General features: G+C 57.0%; 1 protein-coding gene across 2 annotated transcripts in view; it reads left to right on the top strand.

The window, feature by feature from the left end:
- LOC115503970 (protein sidekick-1) overlaps positions 1-21,142 on the top strand; it is a 157,966-nt gene that overhangs the window by 120,549 nt on the left and 16,275 nt on the right. For both annotated transcript variants that reach the window (XM_030300555.1, XM_030300556.1), the window contains 6 exons: positions 3,359-3,520; positions 4,423-4,548; positions 14,369-14,533; positions 17,438-17,575; positions 20,367-20,487; positions 20,904-21,033. In XM_030300555.1, coding sequence (XP_030156415.1) covers positions 3,359-3,520; positions 4,423-4,548; positions 14,369-14,533; positions 17,438-17,575; positions 20,367-20,487; positions 20,904-21,033 — 842 coding nt within the window. The remainder of the gene's footprint in view (positions 1-3,358; positions 3,521-4,422; positions 4,549-14,368; positions 14,534-17,437; positions 17,576-20,366; positions 20,488-20,903; positions 21,034-21,142) is intronic.

Raw genomic sequence — 21,142 nt, 5'->3', positions numbered from 1 at the left:
CCTTCTTCCCCCTCCCTCCCTCCCCTCTCCCTCTCTCTCTGGTGACAACAGGCAGATCTTCTTGGTCGCAAGCATCTCACCTCTTTTCACAAGTAGTAAGACCCTCTGTCACTCCGTTGGCCCTCCTGTCTGTCGGGAGGGCTGGTTCCTCTGCCTGGATTTTCCTGTCTTTGGCAGTGAGTATATACGCTCTGGAGCCGGGCAGGAGAAGGTACTTTCAGTCAGCAGCTCACAGGTCTCTCCGGAAGCTCGGGGTGCAGTCCCTGGGCGCTTGAGACCCAACCATCCAGACCCCCAAACCTTGGCCCTGAAGGCGGCACGGGCACACCCCCGACCCCCTGATTCCTGCTCGTCTGTCGTGCGGCTGGTCCGGGCCTGGGGCTGGGGATGGTTGCTTCACAGCTGCCGCTAAGCTGCAGACTCTGCTGGAGTCGGAGGGGCCTCCGCTGGGTCCTTCCTCTCAGCCGCAGACCCCCTCCTGAAACCGCTCTGCCCCTGCTCCAGCCGGGGGTGAGGCTGGCCTCGCCCCCGCCCCCGCCCGTCCTCCCTGCCTGGAACCCAGCAAACAGCCTGTTCCCCGTGAGCAGAACCACCAGCCCTCTTCCTGAGTGCCCCTGACCCTGTGGGGTCAGGGGGTGTCCCTGACCACCGGCCAACACCAGTGTTGCTTTTCCGGGTCCTACCATGTGCCTGCCTGGTCTGATGGCATCTGCCAGAGCCCCTGGCTTAGCCAGACAGCAGCCGACAGATCCGACTTCTAGCTGGCCACGCTCTGCAGCCACACGGGCCAAAGGAGGAACGCAGGCCGGTAGAGGGCAGGAACTCAGAGCAGGAGAGACTTTCCTGTGGCCTCTCTCCGCCCCCAGGCCCGTCGGGGGCATTTTGACCTGAGGCTGGAGAGGGGAGGAGGGGATCTTTCAGGTGAAAGTAAGGCTGTGCTGTCACATACGCAAAGGGACCAGACGCTCCGAGTGGCTAAACAGAAGGCAGCTTTGGGAAGCACACACAGCGCGGCGTCCTGCGCCCGGCTGAGGTCAAAGCGGCCGGCCCTCGCCGTCCCGCCTCCGTTCCCAGACACTTGTCTCTCTGAGAAGCGTATTGTCCCCTCCCCTAGGGCATCGGCTGGCCCGTCTGATCAGCGTGCGGGCCTCTCGAGTGGGGGTCTCTCGGAGGAACCCAACCCTTGCCTCCTTCACGTTGGATCTGGATTTCCAACAGGGAATCGCGGGGGTGGCAACCAGGTCTCCGAACAATTGCCAGTTCTTCAAAATGCCTCACAGAACCGCTGCATTTCCAAGAGATGTGGTTGCAAGTGTGGTGAAAACATCTGGGGCTGGAATCCTACTAACTCTGCGGTAACGCCAGCCCTCCCGTGAAGGTGGTTACGGACACGGAGGGCCTGTCTGTGCGGCAAAGACAGGGAGGAAGGCCGTCAAATGGTCGTCTCACCCGCTGGCGATTCTGCTGGCCGTTTTTCCTGCCTCCTGGCCGGCCGGACGTTCCTCGAGAGCAGAACACCCACCTGGCACGGGCAGACCCTGCCTGCGATCCCTCCACGGAGAGGACAGGCCCGGCTCCTTCCCCCGCCGTCCCCCGCCAGTGCCCTGGTCACGGTGGGGAGCACCGAGCCACACAGAGCAGGAGCCGTGTTCTTAGGGAATGGGTTTTATGGCAGAGTTACTTTTATGTTTTTTAAGATGTTTTAAACGGTAGTATTTTATGTGATTGCACCCCGGGGCTTTGTATTGCAGGGCACGGTTTACAAATTGACTAAATAAATAAGATTCTGACATAGTTGAGATGCAGGGGAGGCCAGACTAGCTGTACGTCCTAGTGGGATAGAATTCACAAAATCCATACATGGGTTTGTTTCTGCTCTGGGGAAAAGGAAGGCATTTTTTAATAAAACATAAAAAAAAAAAAAAAAAAGTGAGGGGGGGTGCTCTCCAGAGTAATTTTACATCCAAATGGACCCCATCCGTTTGCTGATGATGGGCAGTGTGTGTGCAAACTGGCATCCCAGACCCCTTCCTTGAGCCATGCAGGGTGAGGGCCAGGCTCCCTGGGCAGAAACGGCCCTGTTTCTCTGCAGAAAAGCTCAAATTTGGAGGTCACTCAAACGCAGGCAGGATCACTCTGAAATCATCTGGAAGGGAGTCATTTAGCTGAATCAGTGTTCTATAAAAGGCACGATATGAACACGGCGAGCCGACTGGAAGGTACTTGGAGAGCTGTAGGCTAAGAGACACTCGCTTTGATGAGTTTGAAGGATGAGCCCATTTCGTAGTAAGGACGCACTTGGCTGGGCTCTTCTGAGGTCAGGGCCACACGGGGATGGAAGGTGCCGATGGCTTTGGCTGCTCGCACTGAGGGCAGGCCCGGCGGTGGCCACGCCGGGCAGTGTGTTCACGGTGCATGCGGGCCGTGCTGGGGGCGGACGGCAGGTGCCGGGCGGTGCTCCTGGCGGGCTCTGCTGACCAGTGTCAGAGGGGCCACCTCACCTCTTCCTGCTCCTCCGGGGGATGAGCCGTAGACACCGGTATGTCGAAAGCTCTCAGAAATCCCGAGTGGAGAGCCTACGAGGCCTTTTTGTAATATGTCATCTTCAAACGTACTTAACCAGGGAGCCCCATCTCCGTCCTGGAAAATGCTGCGTTCGTATGATTTTCACTGTGTGTCTTCCTCCCGAAATGTGGAATCTCAGTTCTCCAGCTACACCAAGTACAACCAACACTTTCTCTTCGTCTGCGTGTTCATGAGCGAAAACGTTGTCTCTCCGTGGTCAGAGTTGTCTGAACCTGGGACAGCCTTTCTCCGTCCTTGCTTCGGAGTCCAGGAGAAAGTTCTCACGAGGGGCCGGAGGCCTCTAGGCCACTGGTTAGCCAGCCCAGTCAGGCTGGAGAGCCCCGCTTGGAGGAAGCCCAGCTTTTAGCTATGATGAAGGTTCCTGCCTCTTTTTCCCCGTTCTCTCCTCCCAAGTCAGGAGGCTCCAGGTCATTGCACAGGTGACACAGAGCTCGATGCGGCTCGGAGTGCAGCGGGAGGGGAGGGGGGCCCGGGCTGGGGGCAGGAGCACGGGGGCCTCTCCGGTGTGGTGAGGGAGACCTGGGCCACCTCCCCGCGCCGCACCGTGAGGCTGGCTCTTGGGTTTGTCAGCCCCACTTATCAGGCTTAAACTCTAATTACACTTATCTGTGCTGAAAATTGGCTATCACCACCACTTAAACTCCTCCTAATTGCAAGAAATAGTTCCTCAGCAAGCTGGGGACGCCGTCCTTGTGGTCGCGGTGGAATAGGCGGCATCCGGCCGCGTCTCTGACTCTGGCCACCTCCTGGCCTTTGCTCTCGGTGGTTCCAGGGGTGAGCAAGGTGGTGACGGTGGACGTGAAGGGGAACTGGCAGCGCTGGCTGAAGGTCCGGGATCTCACCAAAGGAGTGACCTATTTCTTCCGTGTACAAGCGCGGACCATCGCCTATGGGCCCGAGCTGCAAGCGAACGTCACGGCCGGGCCCGCCGAGGGTAAGTGGAGCTCCGCCGGGGGCCCCGCGGCTGGTGCAGCGCGAGCGGCCCGCCCCGGGCTCCGTCCGGTCAGAGGGTCCCCCCTCGCTGCCCGTCAAGCAGCTCTGGCCCACCCAGAGCGGCCATAAACGCAGGAATGTTCTGGCAGCATGGGTGTCTCCAAACACCTGTGTTAGCAGCAATGTCTACAGACAGGCTCGTTATGTGCAGACCAGCAAACTCTTCGGTGTTAAGCATGTCAAGTTTGGGGCTGTTTTCTGGAAAAACTTGGGAAAAATGAATTTTTGAAATTAGATACATGAGAAACTTTTGTTTACATTTTATTAAGTTTATTTTTGAGAGAGAGAGAGAGAGAGAGAGAGAGAACAAGCGGGAGAGGGGCAGAGAGAGAGAGGGAGACATAGAATCCAAAGCAGGCTCCAGGTTCTGAGCTATCAGCACAGAGCCCGATGTGGGACTCAAACCCACAGACCAAGATCATGGCCTGAGCCAAAGTTGGACACTTAACCGACTGAGCCACCCAGGCGCCCCCATACGCAAGAAAATCTTAAAGTGTTCACGTCACAAAGAGGAGCCACGTGGCTTCCCACCCACCTAAATGGTTTTGGCATTTGTTGACAACCTTAGCAAGGCGAGGGTGACAGGACCTCGGTTCACAGGGTGCATGCCCCACGCCAGGCACGATCCTGGGCCCGTTGCACGGCCCATCTCTGCTCACGTCCGGTCAACCCGGGAGGTCAGGGTGGCTTTCCCACGTCTAGGATGAGAAGACTGTGACAGAGCGAGGCTAAGCCACATGCTTGGGGAAGGAGACAGAACCTGGCCAGAGCCGCCGACCCCCTGTGGGATGAGGAGCCCCCAAGTGCCCACGTCCACCCTCCCCTGTCTCTTTTATCCCGCAGGCTCCCCGGGGTCCCCCAGAGATGTCTCGGTCAGCAAGTCCGCCTCTGAGCTGACCCTGCAGTGGACGGAGGGAAGCGTGGGCAGGACTCCCACCACGGGCTACGTCATCGAGGTCAGGCCCTCAGGTAAGGAGGGGGTTGGGCACCTGCCAAGGAGCCTGTTCAGCCTAGCGGAGGCGAGTGTCAGGGCCCTCTGGCCTCCGCTTGGCCTCTCTCTAAAGATGTGGAGACCACGAGGGCGACTCGAGGAAGGGCGAGGCATGTCCCTCCCTCCGCCGTAACCTCGCGGGCCTGAGATTCTCGATGGTTGGCCACAGTACACGTGCCTCAGAGCCCGGTCGTCGTCATCCTCAGAAACATGTACGTGAAAACACAGGGACGCCCTCAGAAACATGTACATGAAAACACAGGGACGCCCTCAGAAACATGTACATGAAAACACAGGGACGCTTACAGACACTTGCGGCTCCTCGGGAAGATCCAAGAGTGTTTTCGGATGCTCGCCTCAGGCTCCGCCTGTTTGCCCCGACGGACAGAGTCCCGCTCGCTCCCGATCAGGGCGCAGATTCCTGTCCACGCCCTCTGCCCCATCTTTTAGGCTCCCGAAAATGAGGTCTCGGTCCATTCCCTACCCTATCTGCCCGAGGAGGGTTTTCGCTCTCTTCCTCCCGTTCAGCTGTAATAACGAAGCATGGACGTTGCTGGAAGATCAATTTCTGCTGCGTGGAGTCGGCTACTACTCCTTGGAGCCATGGGGGGAATCACCCAATGCAGAGAACACCGAGCACGTCCACTGTGGCCTGCAGGTGGTTGCACGTTGAATCGTGAGCACCTGAGCACGAAAATACAGGGTGTGCCAGGGCTGCGGGCAGAGAGCCCTCTGCCAGAGCCCACCCTCAGCGCCGGGCGTCATTTTAGCCGGATATTTAAAGAAGCTATCACACCAAGAGGGAAGGGCTGTGAAGTCACTTAGGACTGTGCCAGATGCCCCTCCCCCATCAAAGTGCTTTTCCGAGGTTACTCGTTGTAAGCACCTCCTAGAAACTTCCAGGTAGAAATCTGGCGCCCGAGACCCAAACAGGCCCCGTGAAAGGCAATATGTAAAGTTCTTCAGCCCCTGAACTCACACGTTCACCGTGCCGCCCCGAGGGGTCCTGGAGCTTATGCTGAGCGAGGCTTTCGGCCTGTTCTGGAAACGGAGGGTCGCAGATGGGCGACGGGCCTCCTGCGGCCGCTGGGTTCCCCTGCCCCGTCCCTCTGAAAGCCGGCGGCCCCGAGAGCAGACAGCAGGCTCTCCGCCGAGGACACTTGATCCCACGGCACCTTCAGAGATTGGCAGGAGCCTCGAATACAGGCCTGGTGAGGTCTGGGCCCAGCTGAGGGCTGAGGAGCCTGCACAGACGGACCCCAAGGAAGGAAGTCGACCCTTTCTCCCCGAATCTAGGGAGAGCGTTCATTGCAAAGGTTCCTTTGTGCCCTTTCAGGCTACCAAGGGCTCCTGAGAGAATTCGGGAGATCTGTGGACATCGCTCACCACCAACTGACCTTCAGCATTTTCTTCCCTTATGAACGTAGGCGTGTTCGTGTATTCTGGCTGCTATGACCACGTACCCCGCACCAGGCGGCTTACCCCGCGGCACGTACTGTCTGTCTCCCGGTCTAGAGGCCGGGTGTCTGAGGACAGGCGTGGTGGGGTTGGGTCCTGTGAGCTTGTGAGCGGAGGTCTGCTCCGTCCTCTCTCCCAGCTTCGGGTGGTTTGCCATCAACCCTGGGCCTTCTTGGGCTGTGGAGGGATTTCCCGCCCCCTCCCTCCCATCTCCACCTTCTCTCTGTGTGCCCTCCAGTCCCTGTGCCTGAACTTCCCCTTCTATGAGGACACCAGTCATACCGGGTTAGGGCCCACCCCCAAGACCTCACCTTGACTAATTACATCTGCAAAGACCCTCTTTCCAAATAAGGTCACATTCTGAGACATGGGGGATAGGACCTCGACCACGTGAATTTTGAGGGGTCACAATTTGACCTACAACAGTTGGGTTGAAACCGCATAAGTAACTTCCCAACCTGTGGAATTGTCAGCAGTAGAAACCACACTGGTTCCCATCCCGACCCGGCTGGGGTGGGTGTTTCACAAGGTGGTGGGCCTCGCCATCCAGATGTTCCCTGGAACTTGTGCTCCAGCGCGGCCCTGGAGGAATCCAAGCCTTTGCACCCCATCTTCCAAAGAACCACGGAGCCCAACAGGCGCATCGGAAACCACACGTGACCCACACAGTCAGCATCCCTGGGACACAGGGTTGCTGTGAACCTCCAGTTCCCTCTGGGTAATTACAGTCATTAGCAGCATAGCTGGCTTCCTTCTTAGTTTTATTTTCTGCATCCAAAGCCGTTCTGAGAAGGGCTCCCTTCGGAGTCAGCAGATTGCCGGAGGGGTCCGTGGCACCGGGAGGAGACGAAGGCCTGTCCTCGGTGACACAAGTGGAAGACCTTTGCCAAGTCATTTCCTTCGGCCCGCACGCTTGCTCCCCGACTGAGTGTTAAAAACCCCAGTGGATGTATAGATGTGAGAGGCCACAGCGGGGTCACTGGGGCGACGGAAACGCTCTGTGTCTGGACCACGTCGACGTCAGTTCCCGGTTGCGATGCCTCGCTGTTGTTCTGAGGGGTGATACCGTCGGGGGACCCCGGATACAGGACGCGTGGCATCTCTCCGTAGTATTTCCCATAACCGTGTGGGGCTCTACAGTTATCTCAACATAAAAAGCTCCACTCGAGATTTTAAAATACATACGTGTATCCCACGGACGGTGTCCTGTTCAGTCAAGTGCAACGGCACGTCTTTGAAACGAGCATTCTCATGTCAGAGGTCAGCCGTGGGGAATGTGCCACAGCAGCAGCCAGACACGGGCGCAAGGGCTCGGGATCCTAACAGTGCAGAGCACATTCCGGCACCTTCTGAGGAAAGAGAAGGTACTGATCCTCAGACTTGCCCGGGGAGCCGTTTAATTTCTCATCAGGTCATCAGATGCTCACGCGTCCACCGTAGCGAAGGAAGCCGGTGGCCTGTTGGCCAGAAGTGCAGCTTTAGGGAGTCTGCGAGGGGGTGTGTGAGGAAGAGCCGATCGGGGTGCCGGCCCGGGTGTCATACTGAGCCCCCCGCCCGGAGGTCCTCCGCCGAGCGGACGCGTCCTGAGACCAGCGAGGCCCGGGGGTCATGCCGCCACGTGGAAACCAACCCCCAGGGACTGAGACGCCACAGGAAGCTGGCCTGCAAGACGCCGTCTCGTTCAGCGGGCGCGAGAGATTTTGCCTCCCCTGGCGTCCTGCGACCGATTCCCCCTTTCAGACCGTCCGCCCAAGCAGAGCGGCTGCAGGGCCTCGCCGTCTTCCCGCGGAAAGGCCTCCTCCCTCCCGTGACCGAGGCCAGCAGCGACGCAGAGGCAAATGAAATGCTTTTATGGATTGTCAATATTTAAACACCTTGCTGGTGCCTTAGGGCTTTGGATCTCAGCTGCCATCTATTACAGGCCTCATTACACAACACATTAAACGCTCTATCTTATTTTCTCCACCGAAGCTCTCTGGCAAGACTTTCTCCAGGCAGGGGCGTGGGTGTCAAAGGGAGTGGGGATTTGGTGGACGGGCCCGGGTTTTCGTGAGGAGGCCTTATTTTTTATTGGGGGTGGGGAGGGCAGTAGCCACCCGGCACACAGGTGACACCCGGCACACCCCTGGGTATCTGGGAAGCCTGAGCCACTTGGCACTAGGTGGCCCCTGGAGCCCCCACCTGTCTGCCGGGCCTGCCGTCTTCCTGTCCAGCTGAGTCTCTGTCTCAACCCCCAGGAGGCAGGTGGCTGATCAGCTGGGTGGCTGGCACCTCGAGGTGGCCAGCGGGCTCGGGCAGCCCCCCTCACCCTTCTGTACCCTCAACTGTCACCCCTACAATCTCTGCAGAGTAGCTCACTGCTTCCCTAACGTGGAGACAGAACCAGACGGCAGCCGTGACATGACTGTCAGGCTCGAGCCCAGAGTCCCTCTTACTCCGGGGAAGGACAGTCAGGGAGTGCGGGCGCGAGGACAGCCTGGCCAGAGACACCTCTCTCTGGTTGCGTGCACGTTTGCTCCGAATCCGCGTTGCAAAGTTCCCTGGAAGGCGACGGAGACTATGCAGTGGGCACAGGCGGATGATTTACTTACACAAATTATCCCAGGGCATTTTACTGTGTAGATCACGAAACCTAATTTACATATTTACACAATAGACCGGAATGGCAGTAAGGGAACTATAAATATATTTTCCTCTCCGAAGCAGCCGTGAAATACATACTTAGGACGTACCCGGTGCAGACAGTCATTGTATTGCCTTTTTCACAAGCAGCGTCTTTAGCCCAGAGATGAGAGCTGGTCCCTCCTCGTCCCCATCCCCGATCTGGACCTGCCTCATCCACGCGGAGTCCCCCTGGGAGCCCCCCACCCGCCTCCCCACTCCCCACCGTCAGCCTCTGGCCGAGGGATTTTCAGTTGAACAAAGAACAAAATCAGTCTTTTCCCAAAGGTTTTAAAACCCATGGAAATTCCCAAGTCAGCAAATTCAGCAGGGGGAAGGAGCTGCGGGCACAGGTCCGACGGCGCCCGGCCTGGCACCCACTCCCGGCCTCCTCGCACCCACGTCCGCTGACCGCCCGTCCGCCCGGGCGCCCTGCCGCCCGCTGGGCTCAGCCTGTCACAGGCCTCCTTTGCTTCTAGACATTCGTCCCCGCTTGTCTCCTGTCTTACAACTGGATCAGATACAAGGGAATTTTTTTCCTGCCCTGCGAGGTATTTAGCCTCATGTTTGAGCCCCACCTGCTTCAGTCAAATTTCGGACCGAGATTGACCACGGATACGACAGAAATGGCAGCGTCTAAGAAACACACGGCCGACAGGCGTCCGTTTGCTCCGAGCCACGGCCTGACAGTCACGTTGTTGGTGACATGAGTTAGTGGAACCAGAAATCTCGGGCCCGTGAGTGACAGTTTCATTCAGCACGGAGACCCTGTTTAATTGTCCGTGAAATCAAACTTTCGTGCTGGCCTGGCATCCGCCTGAATACCTGCGGCACACAGCTCCGTTCTGGGCGTTCGAGGGATAAATCGAGCGACCCGCGGATGTGCCCGAGCTGGGCTCCGTCTCGATCCAGAAGAGAGGTGTTCGTGTTCCCACGTTTATTAGGACATCGTCTGGGAGCAGATGTGCCTCCCGCTGCCGGGGCGGGGGAGAGGCCGGGCTGCCCGTTCTGTGAGCCGCAAGCAGGCCTGTCGTGAGGCAGCAAAACCGTTCAGACCGGAAGAGGGTTCTTTCCACAAGGACCTTGACCATCGGCTGCTTCCCCGAGTCTGACGCACAGATAATGCGCTGCAGGCGGCAAAGACAAAGAGTTCACGTTCTTTCCCGAAACATGAGCCCGCTGAGGAGCCAGACCGTGTGTGTGGCTTCTTACCACCTCCCCCGAGGCTGGTGGGACCTGGGGTGTCTTTAGGGATAATTGCAAAGTTTCTCTCTCAGCGGTGTCCCCCTCCCACCCCCCGCTTAGCTGGTGGGGGCAGGATTGCTGTCCCTGGCAGGCGTTTGAGTGGCCAGAGTCCAGGGAGGTGCTCCCCCAGGCGTCCAGGAATAGGGGGCAGGCCCTGCACACCAGTGTGATTTGGGCTCACTCCCCCGCCACGGGCCCCCCTCCCGCAGACATCAAGACCACGCCCCCAGGAAGTCCAACGCCCCGGAGCCCCGGAGCCCCGCAGAGGACACAGCATGGGGCATCAGCCATTCGGGGATGCAGCTTCGGAAGGTATCTGGACACAGGAGCTCCCCGAGCGCAGACGGGAAGGCAGGCCGGGGCCCCCTGAGCATCGCAGTGGGGGCCAGTCTCACCTGGGTCTGAGGGCTGGCTGAATCGGACCCCCAGAACCGCCTTTGGAACGAGCGAAGGCCCACACTGCTCTCAAGTGTTGATTGAGATGGAAATCGGACGCTGGGGATTATCCCTATGCATGGAAAATCAGTTGCACAAACCTCATTATGGCTAATAGTTCTGTAATGTTATTTTCCCCCCTAATTTGTAGAGATACTTTTCTCCATCATTGATTTATTGAGATACTTAACGGCACAATACAAACGAGAAAAAAACAATCCACGGTGGGGAAAGAGAGTGGACGCGTTAACAGCTGCCAAGTTTTCTTACCCACTCATGATCACGATATAAAGATCAGTACAGACAAATAGCCCTGTGAATTGGAAGCAAATTCTAAAACGCAAAATGTGCTAATTTTGGCAAGGAGGAATTAAGCAAAATAAAAATGTGAACATTTTCTTCTCGTAGTTCAGAAGGAAATTCTCTCGGCATGACTCTCCCTCCCCCAACATTTTTCAGTGTAAACGGATTGCTATATAAATTGTTCTGTGTTGAGATTCTATATCAATATTTTAAAATGTTTTTATGAAAAATGCACACAATTCCTGGGGCTGTGACAGAGCGCTTAAAATAAAATGTGGCCTTTAGGTGACGGTGGAGGAAGGGGAAATAATTTTTTTTCTTCGGGAGCAGGAAAGCATTACGGAAACATTAATGCAAAAGACACTTGGAGAAGTCATTCCAGAAGAGTTCAGACCTGCTCTTAACAGTCTGAGAATTCCTTTCACACTTAGTCCCTACACTGCAGTGGTTCAAGCAACATCCAGTTTAAAAGAGCTTATTTTTTTTTTTTTTTGCTTGTCTTTTTTACAGCATAAAATTGTCTTCCCTTTTAGAAGAAAAACACTGCAGGGGCACCATGGTGGCTCAGTTGGTTAGGCATCCTACTCTTGATTTTGGCTCAGGTCATGATCCCAGGGTCACAGGATCAGGCCCCGATTCAGGCTCGACGCCTGCTTAGGATTCGGTTTCTCTGTCTCCCCTGCCCCTCTCCCCCATTCCCTCTCTCTCTCACACACAAAAAAGAAAAGAAACAATTCAGTCAACATTTAAAGCGCTTAGAATAGTGACTTGCTCATAGTAAGTGCTAAATAAAATGGTGGTGGTTGTTTACTGAAAAGCTGATTGTGCTAGGCCCTGCAAAGTGCTATGGGGAGGTAAAGATGGATGGATAGAAGGATGGATGGACGGATGGATGGATCGATGGATGGATGGAAGGAAGGAAGGAAGGAAGGAAGGAAGGAAGGAAGGATGGTGGAAGGGAAGGGAAGGAAAGGAAAAGAAAGGAAGGAAAATGGGTGGGTAGATGGAAGGATTGATGGGGAAGGGAAGGGAAGAGAAGGAAAGGAAAAGAAAGGAAGGGAAATGGGTGGATGGATGGAAGGATGGATGATGGATAGATAAAAGGATTGATGGTGGAAGGAAGGAAGGAGAGGTAAGTGGGTAGATGGATGGAAGGAAGGAAGGATGGATGGATGAGTGGGTGGGTGGAAGGATTGATGGTGGAAGGAAGGAAGGAAGGAAGGAGAGGTAAGTGGGTGGATGGATGAACGGAAGGAAGGAAGGATGGATAGATGGGTGGGTGGAAGGATTGATGGTATAAGGAAGGAAGGAAGGAAGGAAGGAAGGAAGGAAGGAGAGGTAAGTGGGTGGATGGATGGACGGAAGGATGGATAGATGGGTGGGTGGAAGGATTGATGGTAGAAGGAAGGAAGGAAGGAAGGAAGGAAGGAAGGAAGGAAGGAGAGGTAAGTGGGTGGATGGATGGACGGAAGGACGGAAGGATGGATAGATGGGTGGGTGGAAGGATTGATGGTATAAGGAAGGAAGGAAGGAAGGAAGGAAGGAAGGAAGGAAGGAGAGGTAAGTGGGTGGATGGATGGATGGAAGGAAGGATGGATAGATGGGTGGGTGGAAGGATTGATGGTGGAAGGAAGGAAGGAAGGAAGGAAGGAAGGAAGGAAGGAAGGAAGGAAGGAAGGGTAAGTGGGTGGATGGATGGACAGAAGGAAGGAAGGATGGATAGATGGGTGGGTGGAAGGATTGATGGTATAAGGAAGGAAGGAAGGAAGGAGAGGTAAGTGGGTGGATGGATGGACGGAAGGAAGGATGGATAGATGGGTGGGTGGAAGGATTGATGGTGGAAGGAAGGAAGGAAGGAAGGAAGGAAGGAAGGAAGGAAGGAAGGAGAGGTAAGTGGGTGGATGGATGGACGGAAGGAAGGAAGGATGGATAGATGGGTGGGTGGAAGGATTGATGGTATAAGGAAGGAAGGAAGGAAGGAAGGAGAGGTAAGTGGGTGGAAGGATGGACGGAAGGAAGGATGGATAGATGGGTGGGTGGAAGGATTGATGGTGGAAGGAAGGAAGGAAGGAAGGAAGGAAGGAAGGAAGGAAGGAAGGGTAAGTGGGTGGATGGATGGACGGAAGGAAGGAAGGATGGATAGATGGGTGGGTGGAAGGATTGATGGTATAAGGAAGGAAGGAAGGAAGGAAGGAAGGAAGGAAGGAAGGAAGGAAGGAAGGGTAAGTGGGTGGATGGATGGAAGGAAGAAAGGAGAGGTAAGTGGGTGGATGGATAGATGGAAGGAAGGAAGGATGGATAGATGGGTGGAAGGAAGGAAGGACGGACGGAAGGAAGGAAGGAAGGAAGGAAGGAAGGAAGGAAGGAAGGGGAGGTAAGTGGGTGCAAGGATGGAAGGATGGACCACCCCAACAGATATTTATTGAACTCTTGAAGACTCGGAGGGCACCATGGTGCCGAAAGGTAAATGTGAAAGAGTGCTCAGAAAGCCAGTTGGTAGAGGCAACCCCCTTGCTAAAGCGTAGGAGTGAGGTCAAGACGAGTCTGAAAGGGTGAAATGACTTGATGTTCCTCCGCACACTGCCCTTAGACTGGGACCTGCTCATGCGAGCAGAAATCTCACCTGATTCCCCGATGGGCGGAACAGCCCAGGCAAAGAGTGAGCACGCGAGTGTCTGTGGAAGGAACGTGTGAGTGAACGGGAGGCAGTGGAAGGGGAGGAAGGGGCCTCCGGGGCAGAGCAGGGCACTCTCGGTGCCCATTATTTCCTGGTCATTGTCATGCAAACTTAGAACGAAAACCACAGCCGACAGCCACCCCGTGTGCAAACTTCAGCGTGTCGGTGGTGGGGGGTCTTGGAGCTGTGGCTGGCCGGCCATTTTGACGTGATTAGCCGTAACGGGCACCTCGGTGAGGAATGAGTGTAAACGTGAAAGTTGAGGAATAAATGATCATTGTGCTCTTTTTCTGCCCGTCCAGAGATTTGTGCCTTTAAAATCTCATTCACGTCCGTGCCTTCGTTAACCTGTGACTGTAAGGGCTTAATCGGTGCAAACTCTAAATCCTATGCAAACACAGACTTATACGCCAGCACTTTTCTTCCTGTGTACTGTTGGGCTAATCCACTCGAGCGCATCTGGCGTTCCAAGGTGCGTGAGCAGGTTGGTGCCAGATAACCCTCAGCTCTCTGCAAAGCTGTCCGCACGTGTGCGTGCATACTCAAACGTGCCTTTCCTCTCCGGACCTCCTGCTCTCTTTAAAGGATCACATACCTGTGCCTGTAAAGGAAATTATAATTCATGAACGTTCTGGGCTCTGAGCCCACTTTTTACCAAGCAGCCTCCGTATATGTCCTCACATAATGCGCTCCTTGTGAGGCACTGTTATAGATGCCAGAGATCCTACTAGAGACAACATCAAGTCAGAGAGCAGAGACGAGGCCTGGAATCCGATGGGAATGTGACAGGGCGAGGAGAATGTTCAGGAACATGCCATGACCACCCCAGGGCCTTGGCGGGGTCTCTCTGTCGGGGAGAGGGCTGACCTCTTCCCCAGCCTGGCCCCGTGCAACCCACCCGGGCTCTGGCTCTCCCGTCAGTTGCACCGCGCGAGGGCCACGGTGAGCCGGCCGCGGGGCGGGCGCCAGGTCGAAGGCGGGAGAAAGCCCTAACCTCTGCTCCGGTGCTGTGTCCTCAGATGAAGGCCTGTGGGACATGTTTGCGAAGGACATCCCCCGGAGTGCCACCTCCTACACCGTCAGCCTGGACAAGCTCAGGCAGGGAGTGACGTACGAGTTCCGAGTGGTGGCCGTGAACCAGGCGGGCTACGGGGAGCCCAGCAGCCCCTCTACAGCCGTGTCAGGTAGGGAGCCCTGCCCAAGCAGGGGAATCTCAGGACAAAGCCCTGTCCCCTGAGGGAGGAGAGGGAGACATGGGGCCGTCACGAAAAGACAGAGGACAACACTGTGCTTCGTGTAGGCGGCCCCGCCGAGGGCCCAGGGAACTCGGTGCTGGGGAAGCAGTGTGCATGGGAGCCCGTGGCACCACCACCAGGCCCCCCGACTGCCCTTACCATGTTCCGCTTGAGCAATCCTTAGTTTTTGTCTCACTTTTCCCTAATCGGAGGCCTGTGCAGGAGTCAGAGCAGTCCACTTGGGCTGAGCAGTGCCCTCCGGGGTGAAGGCCGCCCTGAGCCCTCCCATGAGCTGCAGGCTCCTTACGGTGCAGACTCGTGTGATGCCTAAAATGCAAAAATCGCCCCAGCAGACGCCCCTGGGGAGTGTCTTAGCGCCGGACATAGGTTGTGTCTGATGGGGGGCCTCGGGGACGTGAGCCCGTGCTGGTCGCCACCCTGTAGGGTGAGGCCCCGGCTCCACTCTGGGTGGGAGAGGTGAGGTTTCTTTCCCAGAGCTGGACAGACTAGCCGCCGTCACCAGCCATGTGGCCGGGGGTGTAACACATGGGGAGAAAGTGACCGCCAGGAGTCAGGAAGGGCTTCTCAGAAGAGGGGGGCTGGGTGGTGAAGGGTGCACAGTGGGGAGGGCACAGGAGGAGGCAGCACAAAGTCTCAGACGGCAGGTGGTGGGGGGGAAGCTGCCTTCAGCCCCAGGGTTACTGGGGGTTGCTTGGAGAACGCCCCCCCGGGGGCTCCACAGCGGATCCCCCCCTCCCCTGTCCCGGGCAGCCCAAGTTGGGAGCCCGCTCTGGAGGGATAGTAGGGAGTCAGGTGAGCGCGATTCAGAAAAGAAGTTGGCCGTCCCCTGCAGGCAGGGTCACCGGCAAGGCCAGAGACCCAGACGGGCGTCCCTACGGTAAGAGAAACGTGTTTCACTTCCCCCGCACGTAGGTCTGTTTAAGCTACTGACTGGTCTTGTGTCACTGAAAACACCTCTCGTGTTTTGCCTTTGGACTTGCCGTTGGACAAGGATAGTGTCCGTGGGCGCACTCGGGCCCCCCAGGTCCCGGTGGCCCGTGAGGGGGTCTGCCTGGAGGAGACATGGCACACCGCCGGCTTGTTTAACAAATTAGACTTTAACACACCAAATTTTTCTCATTTCCTTCATTTTCCTCGTGAAAAATTTAATACACCCCCAAAAAGAGAGACTAGAATAAGGAATCCCTGGACACTGTCACCCCAGTTCCCCAATTCAAGCCTCTCTTGGTTCACCTGTGGAAAGTCAACATGAAGCGGTTCCAAACGCACAGAGACTCTGGTTACACACACACACACACACACACACACACACACACACACACACACGGCCGATGGCAAAAGCTGGTTCCTACAGGAGAACACAGTGCTCCTACCCTGCTGTTCATGGGGTCTGTGACCGTGCTGTTTCTCTGAAACCCCCCGCACCCCCTCGCCCACCGTGGCCGCCGGCAGGACTGTGCTCGGCTCCCTTCACCCTTCAGACCAGCCAGCAGGTGGGCACCTGCCCGGCTCTGCCTCGGGGCCGACCGCAGGTCTGCCCCGGGTGAGAATCTTGCGGGCACCGAGGCCTTTCCTTTCCAGGCCCACCTGGGCCTCTTCCGCTGGGCGGTCGGCTGGGGTTTGTTGGCTCATTACGTGGGGGCCCTAACGTGCAGCCTGAAAACCACTTACCGTGTCTGGACTCCAAATGCTCGCCAGCTCCCCGGAACCCCTGTGCTGATACATTATCCAAAGTCAATCCCCCTTTGTCAACCCCAGCGCGCACACATTTTTCACCTGCCCAGTGAGAGATTTAACACAAGGTAGATGTGTTTGTTGTGGATTTCGGTGGCTGGAAGGTGGACCTTGGCCTCACCCGTAATAGGCTTCCTGTTCCCTCCGCATCCGCTCTCCGGGGAGGACCCCGAGGCCATCCGGCACCTACCAGAAACAGTGCCTATTGTTCTGTTCTTAGTAAACAGAATAAAACATGATCAAGAAGGGTATCCTTCAAAGCAACTTCTAAATGAACTTTTCTGTTCGGTGCCTCAAAAAGCATGTGGAAAGATGGGCCAGTTCCGCTCAGTTTTGCTGGAGGCGCAAAATAAATAAACTACAGCCGCGGCCCTTGGGGAGCCCTGGTGTGGCAGAACAGGCCAGCAGGGGGGCTTCTGTGCAGGGGTGGATGGGATCTAGCACCGGGAGTGAGCAGGAGTCAGACTACAGGGCTCCCCAGGCTTGGTCTGTGCTCCGTGGCTAATGTGGGGCACCGAAGGCTTTTAGGAAGGGACGGTTTGTTTCCATCTGAGCGAGATCTCTCTGGTGACAGTGTAGGGAGTGGATTGGGGTGAGTCCAGTAGAGGAGAAGCCCCCTGAGAAGAGGCTGTGGCGGGCAGGGGTGGGTGGTGGCCGTGGTGGAGAGGGTAAGGGGACTGCGGGGCCATCCGGGAGGGAAGCCTGGGCCCTAGAAGAGGGGAGGGCATCCAGGCACTCCGATCCTTCCTGTCTTTACCCCGGACGACATCCGCGGGCAGTGGAGGTCACAGGAAGTAGTGTGAAGGACAGTGTAGATGGTCAAGGGCAGGGCGAGCTCTGGGAAAGGGCAGTGTGGGTGCCACGGGGGCCCCGAGCCCGGTTCCCGCAGGGAAGGAGCAGCGGCCGCAGAGCCCGTCACGCCCGAGCCTGGGTCTGGGAAGCTGGAACCCACACCAGCCCGTGGTTCCGTCCTCCCCGTGACTCGGGGCTCGTCGCCTCCTCCCTCCCCGCCCCCACCCTGCACGGAGCCCCGCCACCTGGTCCCGGACAGGAGGCAGGAGTCTCCATCGCGTGTGACTGTGTTGGTGTGTCCCTCAGCGCAAGTGGAGACCCCGTTCTACGGGGAGTGGTGGTTCCTCCTGGTGATGGCGCTGTCCAGCCTGATCGTCCTGCTGCTGGTGGTGTTCGCTCTGGTCTTGCACGGGCAGAACAAGAGATACAAGAACTGCGGCACAGGTGAGGCGTCTGCCCCCCTCCCCCCCCCCCCCCGCCACTGTTTTCTCCCATCTCTCCAGGGTCTGTGGGGCCAGCATCCCCTTTGCGGATGATAAGATAGGCGCAGCGGATTTCCTTCGGGAGGCGGCTGGGTGCAGCGCGCAGGCGTCCTAGAGCTCGGCGGCCCGGACTCTGGCCCTGGCTCTGCCCGCAAATGAGCTGTGTGTCCTGTCCGTCGCTTGGGTCATTTTGGCCTCCCTGCGTCTGTTTTCCCCATAAGCACCATTTCCCAGATGCAGCGGTATTTTTGAACGTGATCTATAACGCGTTAGCCAGAAGCATTGACCAGATGAATCACCAGACTATTCAGTGTCACGGGAACGCAGTGCTGGGCACGTCTCCGAAGCGTCGGTGAGGCTCAGGGAGCCGCCGATGGAAACAAGGTGCGGGGTTCAGCCAGACAGCGGTTGAGTTGTACCTCACCTTAAACCCCACGTCCCAGCTCCGCGCCCTCTGGCGCCCGGCTCACCGCTGCCTCCCCAGTATGAGCTCCTGGCACACGGAAGGTTCTCAGTAAGTGTCTGTTGCCGAGTGGATCGCCCCCATCAGAGAAATGGACAAACGAACACGGGGCAAAGCTGGACTCCATTTATAGGAAGGTCCGGAACCACCAAAATGAGTGGGAGTTTCTAGAAGACAGAATAGTGGTTGCCTGTTGGGAGAGAAGTATAAACAGAGAAGGTCAGTGAGGGAGCCCCTCGGGGTTCTGGGACCCTGGCAGGTGAGGGAGCCCCTCGGGGTTCACGGGGCTCCGTATCTCTACGCCCATGGCAGTTACACACGTAGCAAACAAGCCACTCCGGACGTGTCAGATAAGTACACTTTACGCATTTATTCTTCTCGGTTTTTCTTCAGTTCTCCTAATAACCTAGGAGACCCCTTCTTGGCACAACCACGGCTGTCTGTTCCATCACAGCTGTAGCTTGGCCGAGAACGTGACCAGCTCCCTGGTGTCACCAGGGCGGCAGGACAGGCCCCATAGCTGGAGCTATTCCCACCGCTCCTCCGTCTTTGCTCCCCAGGAGGCCAGCTCCCTGGTGGGGTCCTCCTGCAAAGGAGCCGGCCCGTGAGCCCTCGGGGACGAGGGGCTGGGCTCAGCGGTTTCCCCAGCCTCAGCCTCCCAGTTCCATCCATCCCTGCGCCTAACGGGTTAACACAACCAGGCGCCTCACCGTTTGCCTTCCTGGCGTTAAGCAATTCATCCCTCCAAGAAAGGGTTTATTTTTTTCTGTATAAATTCACTTCTAACAAGTGTTCGTAAATCAGATTTTATTCCTATGGGATTTACTATGTATGAATGGCATGTCATTTTATTGAGTTAATGCTATTCCAGAATCCTGTGTCTGGCACACAGAAAATCTCCCCGCTTTTCACTCTCCTTCTGCATCTGCAAAACAGCCCCGAAAAGCCAGACGTGACCCAAGCTTCTGATACTCAGCCTCACCCTGGAGTATTAATTTAACATCATAATTGAAGCCTAGAAAAAAAAAAAAATACGTGTCTACTCGAATGTCTGCCTTCCTGCCGGGAGACACACAGACCCTAAACCTTCACCGTTCCGGCCCGACAGCCTCCCTCACACACCACCCTCCTTGGATTTCCTTTCCGATACTGCTTTTTACCTGCCCACCCGCTCATCAGTCAGCCCCCTACTGGCCAGCGAATGACCCAGCATCTGCAGGTCTCCGTCCTGCCGGCTTTTCCTGTTGCGTGCACCTAGAGCATTCCGGCCCCTCGGCAAGGGGAGGCGGGCGCTGGTTCAAAGCAGAGAGGGTGCCGTGGGGTTTTAACAAAGCTGGAAGTGGCCCCTGTCCTGGAGGCGAGGACAGCGGGAGAAAAACAGGTGGGGTCCCTGCCTCCAAGGGCTGTGGTCTGGCCAGGAGAGATTGATGGGAGGCGGACAGTAAGGAACACGCAAGCAGGTAAAAAAAAGCACTGCTGGGATGAGCACCACGGGGGGAGCTCTACGCATCTCTGGGAGAGGAGGAGGAGAAGGAAGAGGGGGAGGGGGAAGGACGGTCGCTGTCTCGGGTGGTCTGGAAGATGCTCTCTGGTCCTGTGACGCTTGGGCTGTGAGCTGAAAGAAGGGGACGGTGGGCCAGGAGGACTCTGGGGGAAGGGGACAGACAGCCTTGAGGACAGGAAGACACGGGACTCTCGGCATCTCCTGTGGTTTCCCCCAACCTCACGGTTATTCGTTTGATCTGCCGACATAGTTTAGAACACATTTTCACGTGTATTTGTAAACCTATTTTTTTGAGTGGCTTCTCACGTGTTGACAGATACGTGCGGACGTCAGCACAGCCGGTTCTAGAACATCTTCACCACCCCAGAAACACCCCGTGTCCCCTGGACTGTCACCCCCTGCAAATCTACTTTCCATTTACTGTTTTATTAGGTGGTCATGAGGTCGTCATTTTGAAATGTATAAAATACTTAATTCTCAACTTAAAAGAAAAAAAAAAACGCCGATGCATCCTGAGGGCTCCTCCATCAATTCTGATAGGAAGGCTGATGTTTTGGTGTCAGACAAAGCAAACACCACAGTGCTCCGAGCGCTGCGATTAATACGCTGCCGGCTCCCCGGCGAGCCTCCGCCCACCCCGCGCGCCCAGGCGGGTCTGGCCGGGCTCTGGGCCCTGCTTCCAGCGGGAACTCCGCACACCTGTAGGCCGAGCACCTGTGCGGCCCTCAGACCCGCAGCGAGCCCTTGACTGCAGCACATGAACCCGTTCTCCCGTCCCGGCTCTAGGGAAGAACATCTCCAACGTGGAGGAGACCGTGACCCTGGACAACGGAGGGTTTGCCGCCTTGGAGCTCAACAGCCGCCACCTCAATGTCAAGAACACCTTCTCAAAGAAGAACGGGACCAGGTAGGGACGCAGCACCCGTAACCTACCTGGGCCACGTCTGCCCAACGGTCTGGCCGCGGGCATGTCGCCGTGCCCACGGGCACCTGCCACAACCCAACAGGGCCGCGTTGAGTCTCTGAGGGGGGGGGGGGGGGGACATGGCAGGGGGTCCGGGGCATCCTTCCTCCCGTTCCAGAGATGCAAAAAGAAGGCCCGTCTTGGGCGCGGAGGGGCGTGGTCTCGGGAGGCCGAGCGCCCGCAGGCTGGCTAAGCGTTAGGGAGTCCCTGCTTCTCGGGCAGACGGGTGCCACCAGAATGGACGTCCACCCATCCCAACAGGGCAGCAGCCAGAGGGCGGGTCAGGAGGGCCCCGGGGAGGTAGCTGCGGCCCGGATATCTGAGCCCGTGTCCGTCCCGTGGGCGGCGTCCTGTCCTAGGTCCCCACCCCGGCCCAGCCCCGGCGGGCTGCACTACTCAGACGAGGACATCTGCAACAAATACAACAGCGCCGTGCTGACCGAGAGCACAAACCTCAAGGAGAAGTCTGTGGACGCTTCAGAATCTGAGGTCAGTGCACGTGGCCTCTGTCCCCGCTTCTGTGCCAAGCCCTCTGCCTTCCTGAGGTGCTGCCCCCCTGGTCCCTGTGGAGTTGAGGGGCAGCAGGGCCAGGGGCAAA

This window comes from Lynx canadensis, chromosome E3 (genome assembly GCF_007474595.2).
Source record: "Lynx canadensis isolate LIC74 chromosome E3, mLynCan4.pri.v2, whole genome shotgun sequence".
NCBI lineage: Eukaryota > Metazoa > Chordata > Mammalia > Carnivora > Felidae > Lynx > Lynx canadensis.
The sequence above is the reverse complement of the archived record's forward strand: the minus strand, read 5'-3'. Positions and strand labels throughout refer to the sequence as shown.